The 25,782-nt window shown below is 30.8% G+C and overlaps 1 protein-coding gene across 1 annotated transcript; it reads right to left on the bottom strand.

Annotated features, from left to right (window-relative positions):
- Window positions 1-5,218: 5,218 nt before the first annotated feature.
- On the bottom strand, window positions 5,219-19,972 carry LOC104890750 (probable pectinesterase 29). Its single transcript, XM_010676330.4, has 6 exons — window positions 18,628-19,972; window positions 14,749-14,881; window positions 13,841-14,006; window positions 6,921-7,115; window positions 6,487-6,740; window positions 5,219-5,656 (listed from the first exon to the last, which is right to left on the bottom strand). Exons 1-6 carry the CDS (start codon window positions 18,806-18,808, stop codon window positions 5,377-5,379), a joined length of 1,209 nt encoding a protein of 402 aa, XP_010674632.2. The 5' UTR covers window positions 18,809-19,972; the 3' UTR covers window positions 5,219-5,376.
- Between the last annotated feature and the right edge of the window lie 5,810 nt (window positions 19,973-25,782).

Here is a 25,782-nt window from a genome sequence, read left to right on the forward strand (position 1 = left end):
TAGAGCCTACTATATTCTATTGCAAGTTGAAAAACAGAACAAATTAAATGATAAACAACAAACTACAGCTTCTCATATCAGTGCTTTTAACTCTATGAAACAACATCATCATTCACCTACCTATAATTCTGCTGGAAGGAGAGATTACAAGAAACATAAGCTTGATAAGAATGATAGGAAGTGTGATTTTTGCAAGAAACTTGGTCACACAGTGGATCAATGTTTTAAGATCACTGGAAACATTCCTGAATGGTTCACCAATCTCAAGAATAAACAGTCAAATGGTGGAGGACCTAGGCTAGCTGCTCATGTATCTGACCTTAACACTGGTGATTTTGTTGGTGAACATCCTCTAGATTACTCTACTGATACTTCTCCTCACAAAGAGAAACCAGTAGATGCATCTATAGTCAATGTTGTGTATAAAGAGATGCTGAAGCTCATGAAGAATCAACCTGCTACTGGTGGAGAATGCTCACAATCTGGAGCCTCCATAAATTTTGCAGGTACTTTTAATGTTTCTAACAAATTATTATCCACTTGTTATACACATCTGGATTGGGTTGTGGATACAGGAGCCACAGATCATATGATCTGTGACAAATCCATGTTAATTAACTGCAAAAATCTTACTCAACCTATCAAGGTTGGTTTACCTGATGGTAAGATAAAACTTGTTGATCTTATTGGATCAGTTTTATATTACTCCTACTATTCTTATTTCAAATGTTTTTTCTTACCTGATTTCAAACACAACTTATTGTCAGTTGGCAAGATGAACATGATCTACTTGTTACATTTACTCCTACCTCATGTGTTTTTCAGGACCCTGTGACTAAACATGTCAGGACTTCTGCTGTCAGACAAGCTAAACTTTACAAATTTCAAGCTCCTTCTTCTTCATTAAACACTGTCCTACATGTTGCCAGACTACCTTCATTTAGTACTTTTCATTCAAGACTTGGTCATCCATCTATACATAAGATGAATAAAATGTCACATATGTTTCATTCTGTTTCACATTCTGTTTTAGAGTGAGTCTTGTATTTTTGCTAAAATGCACAAAGATCCTTTTCCTTCTTCTAGTTCTCATGCTTATGCTTCTTTTGATTTGCTTCATGTAGATCTTTGGGGACCATATAAATACCCATGTTTAACTGGTGCTACTTACTTTCTAACTCTCCTTGATGACCACAGTAGAGTCACATGGACTCACTTAGTCCATTCCAAGACACAAGTTCCTGTCACCTTAACCCATTTTCTGGCCTATATTGAAACTCAATTTGGAAAACATTTGAAAATAATGAGTGATAATGGTACTGAAATAATTCAGAGTTATTGTACTCACCTATTTTCTAGCAAAGGTATTATTCATCAAAGGAGTCTTCCTAATACTCCCCAACAAAATGGGAGAGTAGAAAGGAAACATCGACACCTTTTGGAAACTGCTAGAGCTATTAGATTTCATGCTAATTTGCCTATTAAATTTTGGGGAGATTTCTTATTAGCAGCTACTTACCTAATTAATCTTATGCCTACTTCTGTTCTTGGTTGGAAAACACCATATGAAATATTAATGCATAAACCTCCTACTTACACTCATCTAAGAACCATTGGTTGTTTATGCTATGTAGCTCAAAAAACCCCTGACAAATTCTCTTCTAGAGCTGCCAAATGCATCTTCCTAGGCTATCCTTTTGCCCAAAAAGGTTATAAGTGTTATGATCTTACAACTCATAAAATTCTTCTTAGTAGGAATGTCACATTTCAAGGAGATGTTTTTCCTTTTGCTTCCAAATCACCTGCATCACCTACTTCTTTTTCCTTTTCACCTTCTCCTATCACAAAGTTAGTTAATCCTGCTATTCATGAACCTCTTCCTATTTCTTCTTCACCTAATCCAATTAATATTCCACCTTTTTCCACATCTCTAATAATAAATTCTAACCATACTATTCCTACTTCTAATCTTTCTCCTGTTCCTCCTAACTCATCTCCATCTTCCTCTGATTCTTTATCTTCTTCTACACCTGCTATTAACCTTTCTATTGTTAGGAAATCTTCTAGAATCAAACAACAACCTACTAAATTAGCAGATTTTGTTATTGATCTTCCTAACATGCACCATCCTTCTCCTGTTGCATCCACTTCTCATAGTTTCAATATTTCAACTTCTCCTATTTTCTCTACCTATCACACTGAACATTTAGCTAGTCTTGCTAATGTTTTATCTACCCATGAACCTTCCAAGTATAAACATGCTAGCCAAGATAGCAGATGGATTGATGCAATGAATTTAGAAATTGCAGCCTTGGAACATAATAATACCTGGGATCTTGTTTCTCTTCCTCAAGGCAAAAAAGCTATAGATTGCAAATGGGTGTACAAAACAAAATTTAACCCAAATGGATCAGTAGAGAGATGTAAAGCTAGACTTGTAGCTCGAGGAGACAGACAAATTGAAGGCAACGATTTTAAGCACACATTTAGTCCTGTTGCTAAGTTTAGCACTGTCAGAATTCTTATAGCATTGGCTGCAGCTTGTCATCTTGAATTACATCAGCTGGATATTAATAATGCGTTTCTTCATGGTTACATTGAAGAAGAATTATACATGCACCCTCCCCCACGTTATCTCAAAGCTTCTCCAGGACAAGTCTGTAAACTAAAGAGGTCTCTCTATGGTCTAAGACAAGCCTCTAGACAATGGAATCTAGAGTTGACAAAGTTTTTAATCAAGCATGGTTTTGTTCAATCCAAATTGGATTACTCTATGTTCACTATGTAGAATAGGATTGATTTCACTGTGGTTGTTGCATATGTTGATGACTTATTTGTAGTTGGCAACAATATTTCCTTAATACAACATCTCAAGTCTCAGTTACACAAGGCTTTTACTATTAAAGACCTTGGTCCTTTGAGATATTTTTTAGGGATTGAAGTCACAAGGGACTCTTCTGGCATCCTTTTAAATCAAAGAAAATACATTCTTGATTTACTTACAGATTGCTCTATGACTAACTGCTCTTATGTTGCTTTCCCTCTTCCTAAAGGTCTTAAACTGAGCATTTATGATGGTGATAAACTTTCTGACCCTGAAGTTTATAAAAGAATCATAGGAAAACTTCTCTACCTCAATATGACCAGGCCTGATATTAGTTATGTTGTTCAACCGCTTAGCCAATTCCTTTCTGATCCCAGGGTACCTCATTTCCTTGCAGCTCAACATGTGCTTAAGTATCTTAAAGGCGCTTTACACTATGGGCTTTTTTATTCTGCTACAAATTCTCTTCAGTTGATTGCATATTGTGATGCAGATTGGGGGAATTGCCATTATTCTGGACGTCCTTTAACTGGTTATTGTATCTTCCTTGGTTCATCTCTCATTTCTTGGAAGACTAAGAAACAAAAGGTTGTTTCTAAGAGCTCTACAGAAGCTGAGTACAGAAGCATGAGCCACACCACTAGTGAGCTTGTGTGGTTAGTAGGAGTTCTTAATGATCTTAACATCTTTCCAACTCTTCCTATTACTCTTTTTTGTGATAACATAGAGAGCATATAGCTGCTAACCCTGTCTTTCATGACAAAACCAAGCATCTTAAAATTGATTGTCACTATGTTAGAGAAAATGTGCAATCTGGTTTTATTGCAACACAACATGTCAGTTCCCATATGCAAATTGCTGACATTATGACAAAGGCTCTTGGTTCTGTCCAGCATAAGTTTCTTACTGTCAAGCTTGGAATGATCCTTTCTGACTAATCACATCTATTCCAGCTTGAGGAGGGGGTGTTACTACACCTAATATACTTCTAAGTTATAATTAGCAAAGTTAGTTAGAAACTTGTTGTATACATTTCAAAATTAGTTAGATAACTTGTATGAGAAGTTTATAAAGCTTGTTAGAGAAGTTTACATTTGTAGTCTGTATATATATCAATTGTAAAGAATTGTTGAGAGATATAATACAAAATATACTTTCTTCTATTCATTTCCTCTCTATGAACTAATGTTTCCTTCATAATGATTCAACTTTAGTAAACTGAATTCACAGTTATCATTTACTTGTAGACGAGATAAACATCACTATCTCTCTCTCTCCCATAGCTTCTATATAGGGCTTAGTCAATACTCCCTCCGTTTCCTAAAGATTTTCCCTCTTTCCGTTTAAGGGTGTTTCCAAAAGATCTTCCCTCTTTTGCTTTATTCCTTATTTGGTAAAACAAATTTCCCTATTTACCCTCTCATGTCACTATCATATGGTCCACCATTACATTATTAATTCAATTTTACTCTCTTTCTCTCTCCTACTTTAACCCCTTTTTATTTATTTATTTATCTTAACTCCTTTCTCTCTCCTACTTTACTCACATCATGCCCCACACAACTTGATTTTCCTTGGTATCTGTAGGAACAGTAAGTGGGAAGATCTTTAGGAAACGGATGGAGTATAAAATAACTCTAGCTCACACTCATATTTTCTTCTCGATTTACGGTGAAGTAAATTCTCAAAATGAGTGAGCTCCATATTAAATGCAAAGGTAAAGACTACACGCACCATGCTAGTTATAGGCATAGCTCTCAAAAGTTGAAAAGCTTGCTCGTCCATGCTACAGCATATTGAGTAGCATAAATAGGTATTGTATTTTGTTGGTAAGATATGCCTCGGGAGTTTTAGAGTGCATCAAGAAAAGCTCTTGTCAGCAAATATTTGTATGTGAGAAATGAGTGGAATGTCAGTAAGTTTGTAAAACCAAATTAAGTGTTATGTTATGTTTTAGTTTATGAATGATAAAGAGCATTAGTCTTCCATATACAAATATTTTGTTTAATCTTTCCACATTATTACCCAAAATATCTTGCAACGAGTACCATTGTACCAAAAATGCTTAATGAAGTCTTTATAGATTTCACTAGATTGATGCTAATAATCGCAACTCCATAGTCTGCCTATATGGAAAATCTAATATTGAACTGTTTTCCACTATCCAAAGAGCCCTCAACAATCGAAAATAGCAAGAAAAGACTCTCGTATTTTTTATGATCTTGAATGTATTTTCACCCCCACCCGACTTGTACTAAACTTATTAAAGCCAAACTTGGATGGCACAACTAGCAGACTTGTAAACTCAAATAGGGCCATGCCCTCTAATTAATCTATCCTACGTTGTTTGAAGTATTAAAAAAAAAAATAGCACCATTAACAATCACATGAACATGAAGCTAAAGCAAAGTTTTGTATTGATCATTGAATAACACATGTAGTCTTTTAAGTTTTAACAATTCAATCAATAACAATGCATGTAGTCCTAGGCTAGCTAAAAAAATAAGTAATTTTTGAAATTTACACAAATGAGAACTTGGTTAGGCGATGCCTTAATCAGCCCCTCGAGGATGGGCAAAAGGAAATGAACGCGATAATGGAATTCGTCGCTGGAGCTCCTTTCTGGTGGTGGTTGTTGGTGTGAAGAATTTTTGGAACATTCTTGTAGTGGGGAAAGGTTGGTTTTCAATCCAATTATCCTGGTTTATAAATGTGTTGGGGTTTATGAGGTAATTCAATTCTTCAGAACTTAGGCTTCTTCCCCACTTTACTCGCTGAGAAGTGTCTGAACCTGGTCCTGTGCACTCCACTTCATCATGTGTTACTGAACCTCTGCAGCTCCACACATAAACACCAAACTACTTGTCAGTTGTCACATTTAAATATTCTCGATAAGTAAATGAGTACTCTCTACGTCTTCTAATAGAATGTGACGACAAAATTTAATTAGTCGAAATTGGAGCATGATCTTTAGGCAATTGAGTGAAACAACACAATATTCCTTCATTATTTAAGATTTTATATCTATACCATCTCAATATAGATCGTTTTGAATGAAAAAATGACAAAATAAGAAAATATATATAAAAAATGCTTGAATGTAAAATAGAAACTGAACTATGAACTTAATTAGTTAATTATGTGGATAATAGTAAATTTAATAGTTTCAAAGTTGACAGTTTAGACATCTATGAGTGGAAAAAAAACAAGTTTAGATGATGCTGGAGTAGAAGATGGGTGTTATATTTTCATTTTTCTAGTGCTTTAAGCCCTATTGTATTGGACTTATTTTCAGTTTATTTCAATACAATTACTCTCTACAGTTTAGTTTCTCTCAGTTCAGTTCAATTCAATTTCTCCCAGCCTAACAAAATGAGGCATTAGATGCCTGAAGTTTTGATTTCGACATTACTAAAAGGCTAAAGCTACTATGTTAGAACATAATCTATACTTTAATCTATCTTTGTGTGATGACTCATAATCAAGTTTATATATATAAGTTATCCTATATAGTTAAAAAATAATAACATCTACATTGTACAAATGATGATACTATATCTTATAAATGCTAATTCAATACTTAGAAGAAGGAAATTTTTCAACACTCATCAAAAAAAACCACAAAGAACTAAAGTAACATAAGGGTATAGAGAAACTCTTACTCATGGCCAAGAGTGAAGGAAGGATTCCATCCCTGAGGAACAACAACATCAGAGAAGTAACTTTTGTAAAAGACAACTCTTGAGAAACTTTGGTATGGTCTCCCAAGATATGCAAGGGATGTACCTAAAATCGTACAATATTTGAACACAAATCCATTGCTGTCGTCCATATTTTCCCTACCTTGTGCTGTTATGTAACCAGCCCCATATATTCTATCATCATATACTCCACTTGTCACATTTATTGTGCATCCCTACACAATATAGTAAGATGTTAGATGTTTGTGAACATTATTGTAATACAAATTCCTTATGTAAGAGATAACTAGCTATTGTTTCACGTTGTGACATTTTCATTTTGAGGCTAGATTACTAGTTATCGTCCCGATTTTATATAGGAACAAGATAGTAGAAAGAGGGTGAAGTGGACGTACATGATACATGGACTGGCCATAGCCCCAAATGAAATCGACATAACCTTCAATATAACAACCTTCAAATAAGTGTCGTCCCGTAAAATCAGTCAATGTGTCTTGAACACCAATAAATCCACATTCATAGAACGCAATTTTATCTCCATATACTAAAACTGCGGGAGCTTGGGAAATTATGTCAGGATGATATGTGTTCTGAAAATATTGGGCATATATATAATCAAAACAAATGGATTAGTACTAAGCCAAAAAGAAAGCTCAAGATTAATGAACTTAATGAATTAAAAGGTAAACAAACATGATAATAATATAGAAAAAATATTGAAACTATCTTAAGAAAGCTATCAAGTATCAAATCTACATGAGAGGACTCGATGTTGACCCTAGATTACATATATACCCTTAAACAACTAAAAAAATCAAACCCGTCTTTACCAAAAAAAAAAAAAAAGTGAACGTCTGAAAAAATGGTCAATTACGGAAATCCGACAAAATGTACCTTCTTATAATATTTTTTTCTAAAAAGATAGTTTTTTACAACTTTTTTGTTTGGAAAATACAACATTTTTCTTATAAGTTAATTTTTCACAAAAATACTCCCTCCGTCCCATAATATAGTGCCTACTTCATTTTTGGTGGGTCAAACTTTGAAATCTTTGACCGAATATTCTCATCATATATAATATTAAAGCAAGAAAAAATTAGCCTACGTGGCAGCCTCATAGAAATTCTGCTCTCACACTTCACCCCCACATTCATAGAGCAATGAAATAGATGCCACGTGTCACATCCCATTAAAATGATTTTGTTTGATTATGATGTTATTAGTTTCCAAAAAATTTAAAAATCAGTCATTGAATGCTTTAGTTTAGGAAAATCCGTGATTTGGGCTGTAAAAAAAAGATTCCTCACTGGAAGGAAATCTCCACTTAAGCAAATCTTCCAAGGTTTTTCCTTTCCTGTCAAATATTCCATTCAGCTACTCTTTTTGAAGTTGAAAAATATTTGCAGGATGGTTTTATATTTGATACTGAAAGTGTTTAAGGAAATTTAGTTACACACAATTGAATGACTGTATTATAAACCCGTGCAAGAATATATACACATTCCTTCCTCTGTTTACTCTTTTACCTTTTTCGCAGTGTTCATATATGACATAATCATCATATTATATATCATACTTCATGAAAGAAGTATAAAACAACTCATGGGTGATGGTGTGTATGAAAAATTGCAAATGTGAAGTAGTATATGATATCATGATAATATGTTAGCCAGCTAATTAATTTTCTTTTTTCTTAATTCACTTTTGGTAATGAATATAATGAGATGCTAGCCCGTTCAAGAGGAAAGCAAATGCAATAATAATAGTCATGCAAATTTATCTTATTACCAAATAAGAATAAAAAGATGTTTTGTTCAGAAAAAAATGTCACACTATGACTATGATCAGAGGTTACATATAACAAAAACAATAACAACTCAATCTTTAGTCCCAAAGTGGTCTAAGGTGGGCTAATATGAATTATTATAACAAATCGTATCCACGACCAATACATACTATTTTTTTTAAAAAAAAAACAAAAAACAGAGTTAGAGCCTGTTCTCTTTAGCATAAAAAACTGAACTGAATTGAATCAAACTAAATTAAATTGTAACTAATAGTAATGATAATAATTTAGGAATTGAACTGAACTGAAAATAAGTTGGGAAAAACAGTTTCTTGAAGTGAGAGAAGTAAGACAAGAGACAATATATGAAACAAGAAATTAAATAAGGTAAAAAAAGTGAAAACCAACATATAAGGGTCGGTTCACTTCAACTTATTTTGACAAAACTATGGAGATATAAGTTCAAAAAACTTTAGATGATTAGGTGATCCAGCGGGTTGCCAACCATCTAATTATTGAAATTTCCTTGGCCAATAGTATATTCAGACATTAATTTTATGATTGTTCTCTCTCTAATTTATTGTAAATATATTAATATTATTACTTTATTGTGTCTAAGAGGATTAACCTTAGGATCACTCAAAATTTTCCCACGTTCTTACATTCAAATGAAACAAAAAATATAAACACATCCCCTTGTGATTTTGTGAACTTACGCTTGATATTAATATTATTTTTAAAGAAAATGTATACTTGAATTTGGCCCATTCTATATAAAATTTTAAAATAAAGGATTAGCAGAGAGAGTGAAACATGGCACATGTGCTTAAATTACAAAATATAGCTTTCTTTAATGAGCTTCGAGACACTAATTGAGAAGGTGAATCAACAAAATGAGTTAATTATGTATCAAAAGAGGGATTTACAAGTATTCAATTTTAGTTGGTCTATAAGAGAGTAAAACCGTTGTTGAAAGATAAGAGGTTATCAAATTAGAAATGTTGTTAATTTGCCTATGCAATTTGTTTTGACAGCTTCTTTTTTCTTTGATGTAAGGATAATATTGAACTGTAAATCATATAGAACTTATAAAACACACATATATTATACCAATGTTGTGTATTTATATTTGTTTATTATGCAAAATTATCATTTTCTAAATTATTCTTAATATTAAAACCATGGTGGCTTAATATATTCTAAAATTGTTTTTAGGAAGAAACTAATGAGTAAGGATTATTTCAAGTAGCAACGGGGAATAAGGTATTTAGGCAAAAAAGTAAAGTGGGAAACCCCGTATGATACTCATTATGTCAGATGGAACGGGGAATAAGGTATGATATAATATATATATCATCGAAATTGTGGTAATTTCAGGTAGCAACGGGGAATAAGGTATTTATACCCCATATGGTACTTATTCCGTCCGTTGGAACAAAATTTCTTACTTCCTCCGTTTCAAAATAGATGATACATTTTGACTAAAACGTTTTTCGATGCACTACTTTGACTACTAATATCTTTAATTACGTATTAGAGTAAAGTATAAAATTTTGATTTTCTGAAAATATACATTAAGACAAATCCAACAACATATTACATTATAACATTTGATTTTACCTAATAGTAAATAATGCATGGTCAAACCTCATTCATGAATAGTGGAAAAGTCAAAATGTATCATCTATTTTGAAACGGAGGAAGTATGATGTTTCAAAAAAGACAGTTTTTTCGGCCATGTGTTAAAAGTCGAGGACAATCCCTATCACATGGTAGGTTTGTATCTCCCGAGATCAGTTCTTAGTCATGGCTAATTTTATGTAGCCATTTCTCAGTCACGAGTAAAAATTGCCTAATAGTACTAATTTATGAGAAAGAATATGGAAAGTCTAACACTTTAAGGCCACTTCGAGTAAAAAATGAAGACTGTAATGTGGAGAGGGTTTCTAAGACAATTGACCCGTAAGTGGTTACTGGGATAAGACCAAGTTCGTGCAAATTTTCTCCCTTTTTGAAGCAGTTGAGATTGTTAATTTACCTTTCTCATCTCAACCCTTAGATGATGGCTTTGTGGGGCTACACCGAAATTGGTATATTATATTGAATCATGTCATCACTTTATTAATTTTTCAAAGAATTCCCATACATAAGTTATTAGTGGTTCAATTGTATCGAAAGTGTGGAGAAAATATGGAATTTCAAATTTCCTCTTAAGGTGTTGTTGGCTTTGCTTATGACTATATTATACAACCTCCGTTCTTTTTCTACTGCAGCAATTGAGTTTTCACGTTTGCCAATAAACTATTTTAACTATTAATATCTTTAATTACCTTTTAGTAAAATTATACAAAATTGATATTCGAAAAGTATAAATCGAGACGAATCTAACAAGATCCCACATGACAATATTTTTCCTTACATAAAAATCATAATATATAGTGAAAGGTTATGATGGTGAATGAATTGTGTAACAATCTCATTTTGCAATATTATAGAAATAGAACGGAGGAAGTAACTTCTTAATAAATTTCGTTTTGCACTAAAAAGAAGTCTTCCAAAACATATGAGTATCATGTATATGTTAAACAACTTTATAATTAATATAAAGGTGTATATCTCTTAAACACAAAGTTTTTTTTATCAAATTAACGTAAGAATCGTTTACACGTTTTCATTGTAGCTGATATATAAACATTGTTATTATAGTAAATAGTTTCCGTGCATTATGCACGGGCCTAAAACCTAGTTTATATATATAAAAAAACATATTCATGTGGGATCTTGTTAGATTCGTCTCAATGTATAGTTTCATAATATCAACTTTTTATATTTTTTATTAATAGGAAATTGAAGATATTAAAGGTCAAAGTTACGTCTTGGAGACCGTGTAAAAAAGAAACAAGCACTATATTATGGGACAGAGGGAGTAATATCTTTATAAAGTAGTTTCTGACAAATATTCTAGAAAAATATGTAATCATAAAATCAAGATTTTGGGAACAATAAATGAACATCAAAATTAATTAAATTTTACCTTTTTCTCTTAAATAATTTTTAGTATTTTTAAAAATTAAAAAATAACTTTTAGTACTACTATATATATCATAGTTAATTATTTAACCTTTTTACCTATTTCTATAACTTTTTTTGTTTATCCAATTGAGAGTCTCACAAACAAAGTGTTTTTCCTAAGAATTTGCATAAAATAATGGTTCTAGGAAACATATTTTGCATTAATTTCTAAAAAATGATCCTTATTAAATGTTTCAGCAAGTGTTGTGTGTGGCTACATCTATATATCTATCTCTATTATATAAGCCAAGGGAGGAGGTGTGGTGTCCTCTTTTGAAGTGACTAAAATACCCTTAATGATCTAATTAATAGAATGAAAAAATTACAAAAGCAAATCATTTAAAAATTCTCATTCCAACTTGCCATTTAAAACAAGTTTAAAATGGTATATGCATCATATATACTTCAATCAAAAATTAAATGGACAAAATATTTATACCTTATAAAAAAGGTGGCATACATAACGTGCACATGAAAAATCTGAACATTCACTACCTTTGATACTCTTTAATTCGGTTAAACCAACTCATTATTTTGTTCTCTGTTCTATTCATTCACAAAAAATTAATGTTAACAATCACTCACAACCTTTTTATTTTTTTACATTAGCGAATTAATATATCTAAATTCATCTAACTGTTGAATTTTTAACATTTAATAAGTTTAATCATAAATAAAGTACGAATGGACTATCTAATAGAATAACAAATTTTGAAATTAACGCACGCATCGCGTGCATATGAAGGCTAGTACTAATATTAAAAGGCGTTCCTAAGAACCTATATGTGTTCCGTGTCACCCTCCCTCATTCAATAACATTTTATCCACGTCTTTCTCATAAGTCATATAGTAAAAAAATAATTGTTGAGGTGAAGATTTGAACCCACAACCTCAAGTATGAAAGAAAGAGAGCCAACCATTATTACTCCACCATATCATAATTACTTTGCAATCAAAATTAATGATGATATATGAATGGAAAACTTTGAAATCCATATAATGAATGAGATGACTTTTTTGAATGAGTATGAGATGAATTACACAGAGAAAACTCGGGGAATTGTCCGGGCCCAAATACTAATTTGTGTATTAAAGGAACACATAATTATTCATACATGTAGCCTCGTGTAGTCATAATGTATCCTTATTATGTCCACAAAAGTGACCACAATTCAATATCTACGTAAATTCAACCAATTAAAAAAAGTAATTAACCTCATTTGTTCTTTTAAAGTAACCCCTATTCTTTTATTTTGGCTTTGTTTGGCAATGCTACCTGAAATGTAGCTGAAACTGATTAGATAGTTGAAATTGATAAGGTACAGCTAAAACTGATAAGGTGTTGAAACTGATAAGGTAGCTGAGTAGTTTAACTGTTTGGCGGAACTAGTTCCGTAAGTTGATTAATTATTTACATTTTATAAAAAAAATTATTATATATATTTCAACACAAATTTATTTCAATGTATTTAAATAATAAAATAAAAATATAAACATTTGAAATTATAACTCACTTGAACAAAAATATTTCGCTACTTCCCCATAAGCAATCATGAAATGAATTTCTCTGAATGTATATTATCACATTATGCGCAGAAACCGTCATAATACAAAAAATACGATACTTGTAAAATATAATAACGCGGTAGGTAGTATGAGAGAATGATAGAGAAACATTATTTTTCAAGATTTTAGGTACCTGGTTTTAGGTAGCTGATTTTCACACATTATATTTTTTACATTATTGTCAATATCAATCATTTTAGGAACTGAAATTTTATTTTAGGTATTTCCCGAACACACCTAATTCATTTTAACACCTAAAACTTTAGCAACTTATCATATAAGCACCTAAAATGACTCCCCAAACAGATCCTTTGACTATTAGAAGAATAGCTCTACTTGTTAATAAAGTTACCTCATTTTTTTTATTAGAGTAACCTTCATATATTACAATAACTCTATTTGATCATCGTTGTAACTTGTAACCCCCAATAATTGAGTACTCATCTTATATGTGTCACTGTGAGTGGTCACGCCATCAACTAAATAATGGTGTGCTTGACTACATACAAAAGTTTGGGTAAATGTTTTAATTGTGAGCAATATATGGGAAATGTTGCATCCTCTTAATTAGATGCCAGCATGATACATGCCTATACATTTTTGTTGTTTTGGGAGCAAGAGCATACATTAATAAAAACACTAAATTATAAGTGAGCCCCCATTTACCTGCCTCTTAGGGCTAGGTTGTGGACTCCGTTATTTTGGGACTCGATGTACATAAACTAACAGGACCAAACGACTCCGGTATCTCCAGACTAGACTTTGACACACTACTAACATCTGACTGCAGGCTAGGAGTTAACACATTATTGATGTCTGACATATTACATTATGTTTATGTAAATTCAACTTTGTTAAAAACTGAATCAGTAGAGAGATTGTGATTATTACCTTGAAAGTAATGTTCCTTGCAACGAAGTTGTTTGAATACACAGAAAACGTTGCATACTCAAGTGTCTCGCTGCCCCCTCCATCCCACCATTGTATTATAGTGCTGCTTCTTCCCTCCCCAACTAGGCTTATGTATGGCTTGTTGAAAGCGATTGTTACCTTTTCACTGCACGTACAAAAAATTACCTAATCCCTAAATAACGTATAGATCACACTAGTAATCCGTCCCTAGATTATTAGGGACAAAATTACAACAATAATGCTACCAATTAACATTAATTACCTAATTATTTTTAGTTAGTACTCGTTTGTTATAGTTTTCCATTCCGCCTCTTTTAAATTAAAAAAACAAAAATATGAAAATCAGGAAAAGTTGCTTCCTGTTTTTGATTGTCAGATTTCAAAATTGACATGCTCAGTATAAATATGACTGATTTTAAGATTATTATATTTCTTATATCATATGATTTTATATTCATACAATCAAAAACTAAAAACTTACAATGGTGTCGAAGAGTTCATAATTTTAAAGTAACTTTACTACACAAAATCTTAATATGAAACTTAGCCATATACCGTCTGTCAACCTTTTAGTTTCGTCATCAAACAAAAAATATAAAAGACAAGTGAAAATTGAAATGAGTGAAAAAGCTAAAAATGAACAAGAAAGAACACGAAATATGTCTATACGTACGGTAGACCAAAACACAAAATAGTTTATGTAAAATAAACCTTCGTCCTTAAAATTATACTTCACTATGCAAAATCTAGATATATACGAAACTCGTAGAAATACAACTTTTATTTCATTCACGTTATCAAACAAAAAGGAAGAGAAGTTTTAAAAACTGTATGAGATAAAACAGTGAAGAAAAAGAAAACTTGTAATAATATGGAGTAAATTTTACCGGTAGACACCAGCTCTAATTTGAATTTGTATCCACTTGCGATTGTCTAAAGGAACTGAATCGATTGCCTGTTGTACACTTCTAAAGTTTCCATGACCTGATCGATCGACGACGATGACATGCATTTCATCTTCTGCAAATGACGTGAGTAGCATGTAAAGCATTGTGAGGGGAAGGATAAACCAAGGAAATGACATTATTTAGGAGAGTAGCAAAATTATCATGATGTACACAATACATGTGAATGACCTATTTTGTTTAACCAAGGTGCTCATTTTGGCTTTATATATACATGAAATGAAAGCTAGCAAGAGGATATACTTCTTCGTTTTACAATTTTTTTAAAAAAAATGGTAAGAAGAATTCCTCTAGGCTGTCTCGCACAGGTTCCTATCCAGAGGGTTCATTACAAGCCAAACACCCCTCAACCCCCTCCCCCTTAAATCCCAAGCAAATGCTTGGGGTAGAAATTGAACCTTAGACCTTACTAGAGAAGATGAGAAAGCTCACCACTTGAGCCAATCCCAATTCCTTTCTTCGTTTTACAATGAGTTCGATAAAACTAGTAATTAATTGTTCGAGTAGCTGTCAGTTGAGCTAAATTGTCAAGTTGTCATAATTATTGGTGGTTGATTTAGTATTTATATCGTTCGAGAAAAGCTAAAATTGATTGAGGTAGATTCTATATGAAGTTCGTAAATATTTTATTTTTTTGTTCTTTTACTAATATATCTAACAACCGGTATTGCCATACTTTTTGGTAATTTGAGAGTTACTTTGACAATTAACCTTTAGCAACAACATTAATATCTGATAATTACTATTACAAATACTTGTACAAAACATACCATTAAAAGCCATTTCAAATGAAATTGTCTAACACATCAACGAAGCATTATTTAGAGAGCCAAAATTTAGAGCTTATTTAGCAAAGCTGAGAACTTTTATGATTAAGCCAATATGGCAATGAAAGAAGGTCAGCTAGCTAAGTTACTTAGAAATTTTTGTATTATTCAACTTAAATTCTCAACTTCTTTAATGATGGTAGCACTAGTTTTTCAGCATTTCCATTGATAGGAAGTGTGCTGATGTAACTTTAGTCTATACGTGTATATCTGAGAGAGATGTGACGTTAATAAGGCGAGGTCCCCGAATTAGTTTGGTAGAACTTCTTTAAACTAGAATTAGTTATGCCACCAACTCAACCTGAAAATTAATGATAATGGTAATCCATCACATTTTCCATATAGTACGTAGTATTTGATTACAATTTAACATTAAATTGGACCTTCAGATGCATCCATATTTTCTCTTTGACTATCTACTAATCTACCCCCCTAATTGTGTGCATGGATGTAAATGGAACAGTCTCATAAAAATGCATCTAATTCGTTCATTTCGCCAACCTATCTTGTAGTTGTAAGCAAATATTCGCCTACATATGAATCATCACATTATGAAAAGATTTGAGTTCTTAAGATATCCTAAACTACTCCCACAATTTATTTATTATTATCTTGCCTACATACTTTTACAAAAAAAATCTAGATACATCTTTGACTATTTATATCTCTAACTAAGTATTAGTAAGAATTATGAAAAGTTAATATAAATCTACATACTGAGACAAATCTAATAAGATCTCACCTGACTGTATCTTTTTAATTTTTATATATAATAATCACTAAGGGCCTGTTCTCCCCAGCTTATTTTCAGTTCAATTCAGTTCAGTTCAGCTCCAATCAGTTCAGTTCAGTTCAACTCTAATCAGTTCAGTTCAATTCAGTTCAGTTCAGCTCCATTCTTTTATAACCATTTTGTTAAATATTATTATTATGTTGGTATAATTTATTTTACTAATTACTCTTATTATTATTATCATTATTATTATTATTATTATTATTATTATCATTATTATTATTATTATTTAAATATATATCATTACTATTAAGTATTATTATTAGTATTGTTATTGTTTCTATATATTATTTTGTTTATTATAGCTTTACTCATTATTATTACTATTATTATTAGGAGGAACATGGTTTAGGTCAAAGCACAAATAAACCTACTTTTTTTAGCCCATCAGCCAATCAAATCACGTCAAGATGGTTTATGATGTAATTTTCGCGTTCCAACCCAATCATTATTTTTATTACTAAATATTTTTATATTATTAAATCTAATTATTAAAATAGTAAAATTAATTTACTTCTTAGATATTATTGTTATTATATATCATCATCAAGTATTAATATATTAATACAAATGATATAAAATAATGATTATTAATTATCATTATTATCATTAAGTATTATTATTATTATTAATTTATGATTATTAATATTATTTATTTATAACTATCATTTAAAAATATCCAAAATACTATTATTATTATTATTCATTGTTATTACTTATCATCATAATTATTATTTAATATTCATGTTATTATTTTTTAAAATATTATTTATATATTTATTACATTCAATTTAATTCAATTTAATTTAATTCAATTCAGTTCAGTTTAGTTCAGTTCAGTTCAGCTCCAATAAGTTCAGTTCAGTTCAGCTCCAATAAGTTCAGTTCAGTTCAGTTGTTTTATGCCGAAGAGAACAAGCCCTAATAATGGTCAAAGATTTCTAACTTTGACTAAAATAATAATATTACAAGTGATCAGTAAAATAAAAGAAATATAAAGGAATGAGGATGTCTAATTAATTCAAGACAATAAGATGGTCTATAGGCATGTTCTCTTCGGCATAAAACAGCTGAACTGAACTGAACTGAATTGAAATGAACTGAATTGAATTGATCTGAATTGAACTGAACTGAACTGATCTGAACTGAACTGAATTGAACTAAACTGAAATGAATAGTGATATGTGAGAGTAAAAGTATTGTCAAGAGCTGAACTGAACTGAACTGAACTGAACTGGTCTGAACTGAACTAAATTGAACTGAATTGAACTAAACTGAAAATAAGCTGGGGAGAACAGGCCCTATGTAAATATTCATATATTTAAGTAGGGGTGATAATGAACATGACAAGCTCGCGAACAGTTCAGGCTCGGCACGGTCAAAGGTCGGTTCGTTGCGACTCGGCTTGAGTTCAGGCTTGGCTCGAGACTTAAACGAGTCGAGTTGAGCTCAAAAAAGCTCGGCTCGTGAACAGTTCGATTATTATTTTATACTAAAAAATATTTTATATTAAAAAAGTATTTTATATTAAAAAAAACTTTATATTAAAAATATTTTATATTGAAAAATTATTTATATATATTAAAAATTATATTAAGTGTCCATAATCGAGCTTGACCCCGTAATCGAACACGAATTCAAGTCGAGCTCAAGCCGAACCTGAAAATGAGATCGAGCCTAGACGAACTCAAGTAGCAAAAACTAATCACGAGCTCGAGCTGAGCTCGGCTCCCCCAAGCTTGTCAAGCTCACAAGCTGAGCCCATAAAAATTAACAAGCTCGAGCCGAACCCAGTACTATTCGGGATCGGATCGGCTTGTCCGATAAGCACCTCTATATTTAACCATGAAAAAAAACCATTGTTGACTACATTTTGAAACTTCTTTTAAACCCTATAATAAATAGTACGTACACAAATATCTATCCAAAAAAACCTATTCGCAAATATAATATAATGTCGGACATATAACTTTTAGGTTCATATTGACTTCTGTCTTAACCATTTGGACACATTAGTTTACATGAGGATGACTGACTTAATTCGGTCAAGTGTCTTGTTATAGATTAATGGTGTTCATCATATAATTAGTCAAGTACATACATATGATTGAATCTCCAAAACTTCAAATTGTTTTATTGTTCTCCTCTATTTTAAATAAATAGTACTATAATTTTACTTACTTGGAGAAAGTGGTCTTGATCTACTTGAAGATTGTGAGTTTGCTTGTGATGTGAAATGAACTCCATATACAGATTGATCAGAGTTAAAGAGCCTTGCAGTCGCAGAAATTTGAGTATTATCTAGATTTGCTAGGGCACCCAATACCAAAGCAAGAAACAATATGCCTGAAAATGCGCACATTTCTTACCACAATTTTGGTCTTCAGTCCATATGGTGTATTCGTGTTAGTGGGGGTAATAAATGGAGTTGTCAAATTTGAGTGTTAATTAAAAAAAAGGTCTTTAGTCATTTTTAAAAATATTATTCAAGATGTGGTAAGTTATCTTGAAAATATTTTCTTTCTATAGCCTTTTTATTTTCTTTCTTTTATGTATGTCCAATATGGGGAAGTATATATTCATTGGGAGAGTATCATATCATGAGATCTTTATTGATATGATCTTCTGCTAGAGTAATTTCCTCCAATATAATCATCGAAGATAATTACTGCCTTTTGCAGTACATTTACCCCTAAACTAATCAAACTCTCAAATTAGGGAAAGCAATCGTGATCCGTAATGTATCTCTATTATATAAGGAAAGGGAGAGTTATAGCGTCCCCCAATAAATTTACTTAATTAACCCTTAGTAAATCAACTACTCTACCAAAAAAAAAATCAAATTCAAATATAGCATAAAAAAATTAACAAAAAAAATTATATCAATTAAATATTTGATCGATCAATACACAATCAAGTAGTAAATAAAGGAAAAAACACATTCAATTAACAAAGTGAAATGATTTAATTAAAACAAAATACTTTGTTGATAAAAATATAAGAAATTCTTAATAAATCTGCGTAACATTCTTTTATCGCTCATCAGTTTTAATTTTAAAAATCTCAAAGAAAGTATAAATAAAATAAATAATAAAAGACGAATTTGGTTAAGTGATATAGATATAATAAACAAAATTAGCTAGGCCAAAAAACATGTCTAATGTTCAAATTTTACCTTTGTTATGCCCAAAAAAGTTATAAATTATGTTCTAAAAAAGTGAGGCATGTATCGCATGCACAAATTGCTAGTTTTTATTCAACCCTAGGAGCAAAGAAACAAATTTTCATATAACACTGTTTTATTTTAAAATAATCACTTTTTCTGAAAGCAACGTCTTTAAGGTTAAAAGTGACCCATTTACTCTTTGACTGTAAAAATAACCCTTATATAGTATAAAGTTAGCTTTTTTAGGGCAAAAAGTAAGGTGGTATTTACACTAATACTTGTCACTTTCTCCATTCTTTTAATATTACAACAATAATTACTTTGGGTAGTTTTATGTCTATTGCAATAATTCCACTTTTGTTAAAAAAAAAAACAACTTTAGTTGATAACTAGGTTTTGGACCCGTGCATAATGCACGAGAACTATTAAGTTTAATAAGAATGTTTAATATATTAGCTATATTGAAAACATATAAACTATTCTTTACGTCTATTCGATCAAATTCTTTTTGTATGATAAAAAGGTGTCTTTATATTAATTATAAAATTGTTTAGCAGATACATAACTCATATGTTTTCTTTATATGCTACATTAATCGTAGTATTAGACATCCATGTTCTTCCTCATAAGTTAGTACTATTATGCATCTTTTACTCGTGACTCTAGAAATGGTTACGTAGAATTGGTCATGCTTGCTAACTGGTCTCGGCGGGAAACCCACTATGCGATAGAGATTGTCCTTGATTTTTAATACTGCCAAAAGAAACTGCCTTTTTTTTGGAACATCATAAGAAATTTTGTTTCATTTGACGGAATATCATACGGGGTATAAATACCTTATCCCCCGTTGCTACCTAAAATGACCACAACTTAGTTGATTCGGTTTTTTACATGCTTGATTACCAACCTAGTATTGTTACATAAACCAGATGTTGGCCGGGTCAATATTCCTCAGTATCATCACTGGTGTACGAACCTTTAGTCTTATATTGTGATTCAATAGACCGGAACATCTAATGGTATTTAGGAATTCAATGGAGTAGATCTTCATGCACTTCTAAGTTGCATTTTTCCTTAAAAATTGCATTTTTAAACTTAAATATACTCTATTAATACCTCGGGTAATTCAAACAACACATAATCATTCACATCTCCACTATCTTATGAGTCGAAGCAAAAATATCTATCACTGAAAATACTTAGTTTCCTCTGAATGATCCTCTATGTAGCCGAATATATGTTTTCCACTCTAGCTGATATAAGATTATTTCCACCATCTATAAAATTGACAATGAGTATATATATAGTATTCGTGCGATGATATTTGCTATCTCTTGTTATAGATAAATAATTTATAAATCATCCTAAGCTCAATTATGATAAGGATGATGAACAAAATTTCAAACTGAATATTGATCAACTCGTTGCAATACAAAATTTCAAACTGAATATTGATCAACTCGTTGCAATACAAAATTTCAAATCCTTATTTTACATTACTATTTACAATATAAAATTAGTCAGTATATCGTTTTGATTTTCATGTTATATTGTAAACCTTCAAGAGGTTATTGTTGTGGATGAATTTCAATCTTTCTTTAGTATTTAGTGTTATGCTCCCATTTGTATCTTTATTTATTCTAAAAATTTGATATATTTATACTTTGGAACTGCATAATGGATCAGAGTGATTAAAAAATTGATAAATATAATTTTTCCCCTGTTGGTTTTTGTTCCTCTTAATTTCTCTTAGGGTGACATTTTCGTACTTCCCACTATACTTTTCGCCTCCCAAAAATTACACTAAATGAAACCAGTGGCCCACAGTTAACCCATTACTCCTTTATTTCTTATCATAGCAATCCGAAAGAACAGAAAAATATAAAAGTATAATTTTAAAATATATCAAGCCAACATCAGTTTTGATATTAATTAAATTAATTTAGAACATATAATATGTAATACCGTATTATATATGTGCGTTTTGTAGGTTCTCCATATGATTTACATTTTATGGTTATCCTTTTATATAAGAAAAAGTGAAAACAAAAGTAAATAGACAAAATAACAACTTTAACAATTTAATAACTTTATCCAATCCTTTCAAAACATTTTCACTCTCTTTCTCTGTGAACATCCCCGAAATATATTCGTTCTCTCAATTCATCTTTTCTCTAGAAAACCAATTAGTGAAAAAACAACCAAACTTAGTGTTTATTTATTGGGAGTAAAATCGACTAATTTTGAATACTTACAATAATCCCTCTTTTGACATATAATGCTAGATAGTTAGCTAATTTTGTTGATAAAACTATGTCGAATAGTATCCCTCTTGCTTTCTAGTCTAATACCCATGCAATGTAATGGTTACAAATAGTTTTATTACTTTGCAGAAAATTATAATATAAATAGTTATTCCTTTCAACATCAAATTCATCATTATATCGTATTTATCCCCTATGTACGACTTAATATCGACTATATATTATTTATGATAATGCTTCTAATCTAACCTTTTCTCTCTTAAAAACGATAAATATGCAAATTACCCTCATTCTATTTTAGATGGGATGAATACAAAGGAAGTCTTTTTTATTTTTACGATGCATACCCTTTTCTCATCAACTATGTCATGTCATTTCCTTTGGTTTAGCAATTTCAGAGTTTGATGTAAATTTAATTATAATATCAATACCCATGGTATTGAAACTTCATTTCAAAACATGAGTTTTTCTTTATAAATTTCATTAGCATCCAATACTACCCAATGGCCAAATCACTATGGTCAAATCACTATGGTAAAAATTAAATTTGTAAATTTTAGAATACTAACTAATATACTTGGAACTCTATGAAAAAAAGAACAGAAAATGAAATGATCGAACCACAAATGAAGAAAATAATAACGTCACACTTATTATTAGCATGGTAAATTATAGTTGTTGCAGTGACTACTGCACTATTACATATTTTTTAGTCACTCGAATATTGCCCCATAAAAAGACAATTAAGAACAAAAACATTTGAACCATGAAAAAACTATCCAACACCATCAAATTCATAGTTTTTTCATCATATCCTGTATTTTATCTTGAGTTTTCTTGACTTTCACTAAAAATTTGCACTGGTAAAATCGTTTTCTCTCTAGATTTGTTGTTCTTATCAAATTGCCAACCCAACTTTTCGGTGAATATGAAGCAGCAATCCACATGTAGAAAACTATGTCCATACTTTTTTGATCTTTCTCGTGCTTCTTCCAACGCGATCAAGTCTTATTTGCATCTCCAATTGTTAATTTAATTTGAAGGCAATACATTATGACTATTGTAAGTTCGGGTATCTTTTTATTACTTCAATTGTAATTGGTTTATGAATTATTGATTCAAGATTTTCAGAGGTAATTATCAATAGACACACATGCACAGATGGTGGCCTATCCTTCGTAGCTTGTATCATCTGATTGATCTTTGGGATTTCATAATTTTCTTTATCACCCATCCAAATTCAAGTTCAAAATAGAGCTACATTTTGAAGAAGAGGCTTTTATAAAAAGTTGTTGACTTTGTTTATTTTTGTTAACATTGTAATTTCCTTATTAGCTTATATAAAAAGCTGTAGTTTTTTTGTTAACATTGTTTATTTTCGTTGTTGTTAAACAATCGGAATCTAAGACACTTTTTAAGTTACTCTAACCTAGTATTGTAATTTTTTTTGAAAGGTTAGTATTATAATTGAATAGAAGTAAATAACACGAGAAACATTCCTAAAAAGAAAAAGAAACAACAATTAGTTGCAGCTCACTTCTAGGATATTCTAATGTCTTTCATCCTTCATCTCTTTTTCTCACCTCTCTACCATTTCATAATTATCTTCCTTCATCATTTGATCTAACTCTTCTCCACTTCCTTCTCTTTCATCTGAAATGGAAAATTTTATATATATTTTGTGAAAATAGCAATTAACTTTTATCAAATCCATAAATATTTGTGTTCTATATTTTGCTAAAGATTTTGAGCGAGATAGTACACAAATTTTGCTTTTCTTTTTGGTGAACAAAGGTAATATAACATAATTAACAAAATTTGATTGATCTGATTTACATGCAACAATTAGAAAATAGAGTTACATGTATGTTTTCACTCCTTCAATTCAAAACTAAACTCGTTCATAAATTACAACTTCACATCACCAAAAAAAATGAAAAAAGAAAGGTTAAAGAAAACAATAAACAAAAAGCTTAATATCCTTAATAGATAATTTTGCAAAAAAGTCAATCTCATTTCTTTTTGACTTCGAATTCATCGCTGCTATCTTCCTCTCTGTTGGTTGGTTCTCCAATTGCTGATGTTGCCATGTTGATGTACCCGTGTTTTTTCATCTGGGTTTATCTGTTCGAAGTATTTCTATGTAGGATTTTTCTCTCTCCTCTCTATTTCTCACTCCAATTAATCGAATTGTTGTTCATTTGGATGAATTACAGAAAAAATGAGCTAAAATTCGATCATGAAATTGAAAGAATTTGGTATTGAGGGTTTGAGAGGAGGGAGATGCAGTAAAATAAATATTCATATTTAAAGATGTGTGAGTTGTTTCCTTTCATGACAATATTCAATTTGATTTAATTAGGGATTATTTTTTGGAATTAATTTGTTTCCTTAAATATAAATTGCTAGATTTAAGTTTACCTTACACAACCTAAATCTACACGATTTGCAATCTTTTTAAATCAAATACAGTGACACGTGGCAAGTGAATGAGAGGCTTGGAAAAACTGAGAAGCAATGAGAGGGGATAAACAATATGGGGCTGCCACATAGGATGAAGTTTTCTTGCTTTAATATTATATACTAGTTTTTTGACCCGTGCAAACTGCACGGGAATGAAGTTGTTCATTTTATAAATTGATGATATTAAGAAGTTCTTCAAGAATCGTGGTGATGAGCCTCTAACTTGTGATGTAAAATTTAATACTTATGTAAAATTTAATATTTATGTAAAATTTAATACTCGTGTATTTAAATTATTTTAAAACTGATTTATGACCCTTGTGTTCAATTGTTGAAATAGTTTACGTCATGGTGGATCACGCAACCCATCCTAAAAAAAGACTTAATTGAAAAAAATCTTTAATCTGTCTACTAAGTACTTCCTTTAGAGGCCCTGATAAAATCACAATTCGCACCACGACTGATACTCGACAATACACCAACTTCCACTCCCATTTATGCCAATTTCGTTCACCCTCTCTTGCCTTCTTGCACCACAGCTGCACCATATTTAGCCACCATTGACCACTGCCCACTTAGCTATAATAATTTTAATTTTCTCAATATGCTAGAGCTTTAATACTATTTAAGGTACATCTAGTTACATATAATGGTTGTTTTTCGTGTTTGATAATATCTTCTGTAAAGTCATAGATATCATTTAGATCATAGGATTAGAGTTTGACCCCGTTTTTGTTCAATAGTTAATACTCACTCCCACCAAAGGCCTAAAGATTAAAAAAGAACAAAGTTCTGTTTTATCATGTATTATATTACGTTTAACTATATTTTTAACCACAAAAGTAATGCATATTTATATTCCCATTTTAGAATTACGCATAGTGACATTCTCATTTAACTATACTTTTTTTTGTAGAACATTAAGAGAAAATATTTTCTTGATTATATAAGTGTAAAACTTTTGCCCATAATAAGCAAAATAACGTTTATGCGAACACCCTATAGAAAAAGTAATAAAATCTTTTATGTAAATAAGATTTTTTTTTTAAGTTATACAATTTCCAAATTGTCATTCTTGGTTTTATATATGTTTTTCAACTTATTTTGCTTATGTAATTTTATTTGAACTTAGATAAACTTATCTAAGAACTAATCTAAACTTATTACACCTTGTTAATCCTTATTAGACCATATTTTAACTTTTAGAATTTATTTTGTGAGTATGTCAAACTTTGTTTTTGCTTGTTTTTGCATTATACAACTTATCTGAACTTATTAAGCCATATTATTCATTATCTGAACTTATATTTTCTAGTAAGAAATAAAAATAAGCTGATCAGAACAGTGTCGTTGTTGATTGTTTTTTAAAACTTGGGTTTATAAATATTTAATTTGTTTTTATTGTTTGGTAAATATTTTTATGTTGATTAAATGTTACAACTT

This window comes from Beta vulgaris, chromosome 4 (genome assembly GCF_026745355.1).
Source record: "Beta vulgaris subsp. vulgaris cultivar EL10 chromosome 4, EL10.2, whole genome shotgun sequence".
In the NCBI taxonomy this organism is placed as follows: Eukaryota; Viridiplantae; Streptophyta; class Magnoliopsida; order Caryophyllales; family Amaranthaceae; genus Beta; species Beta vulgaris.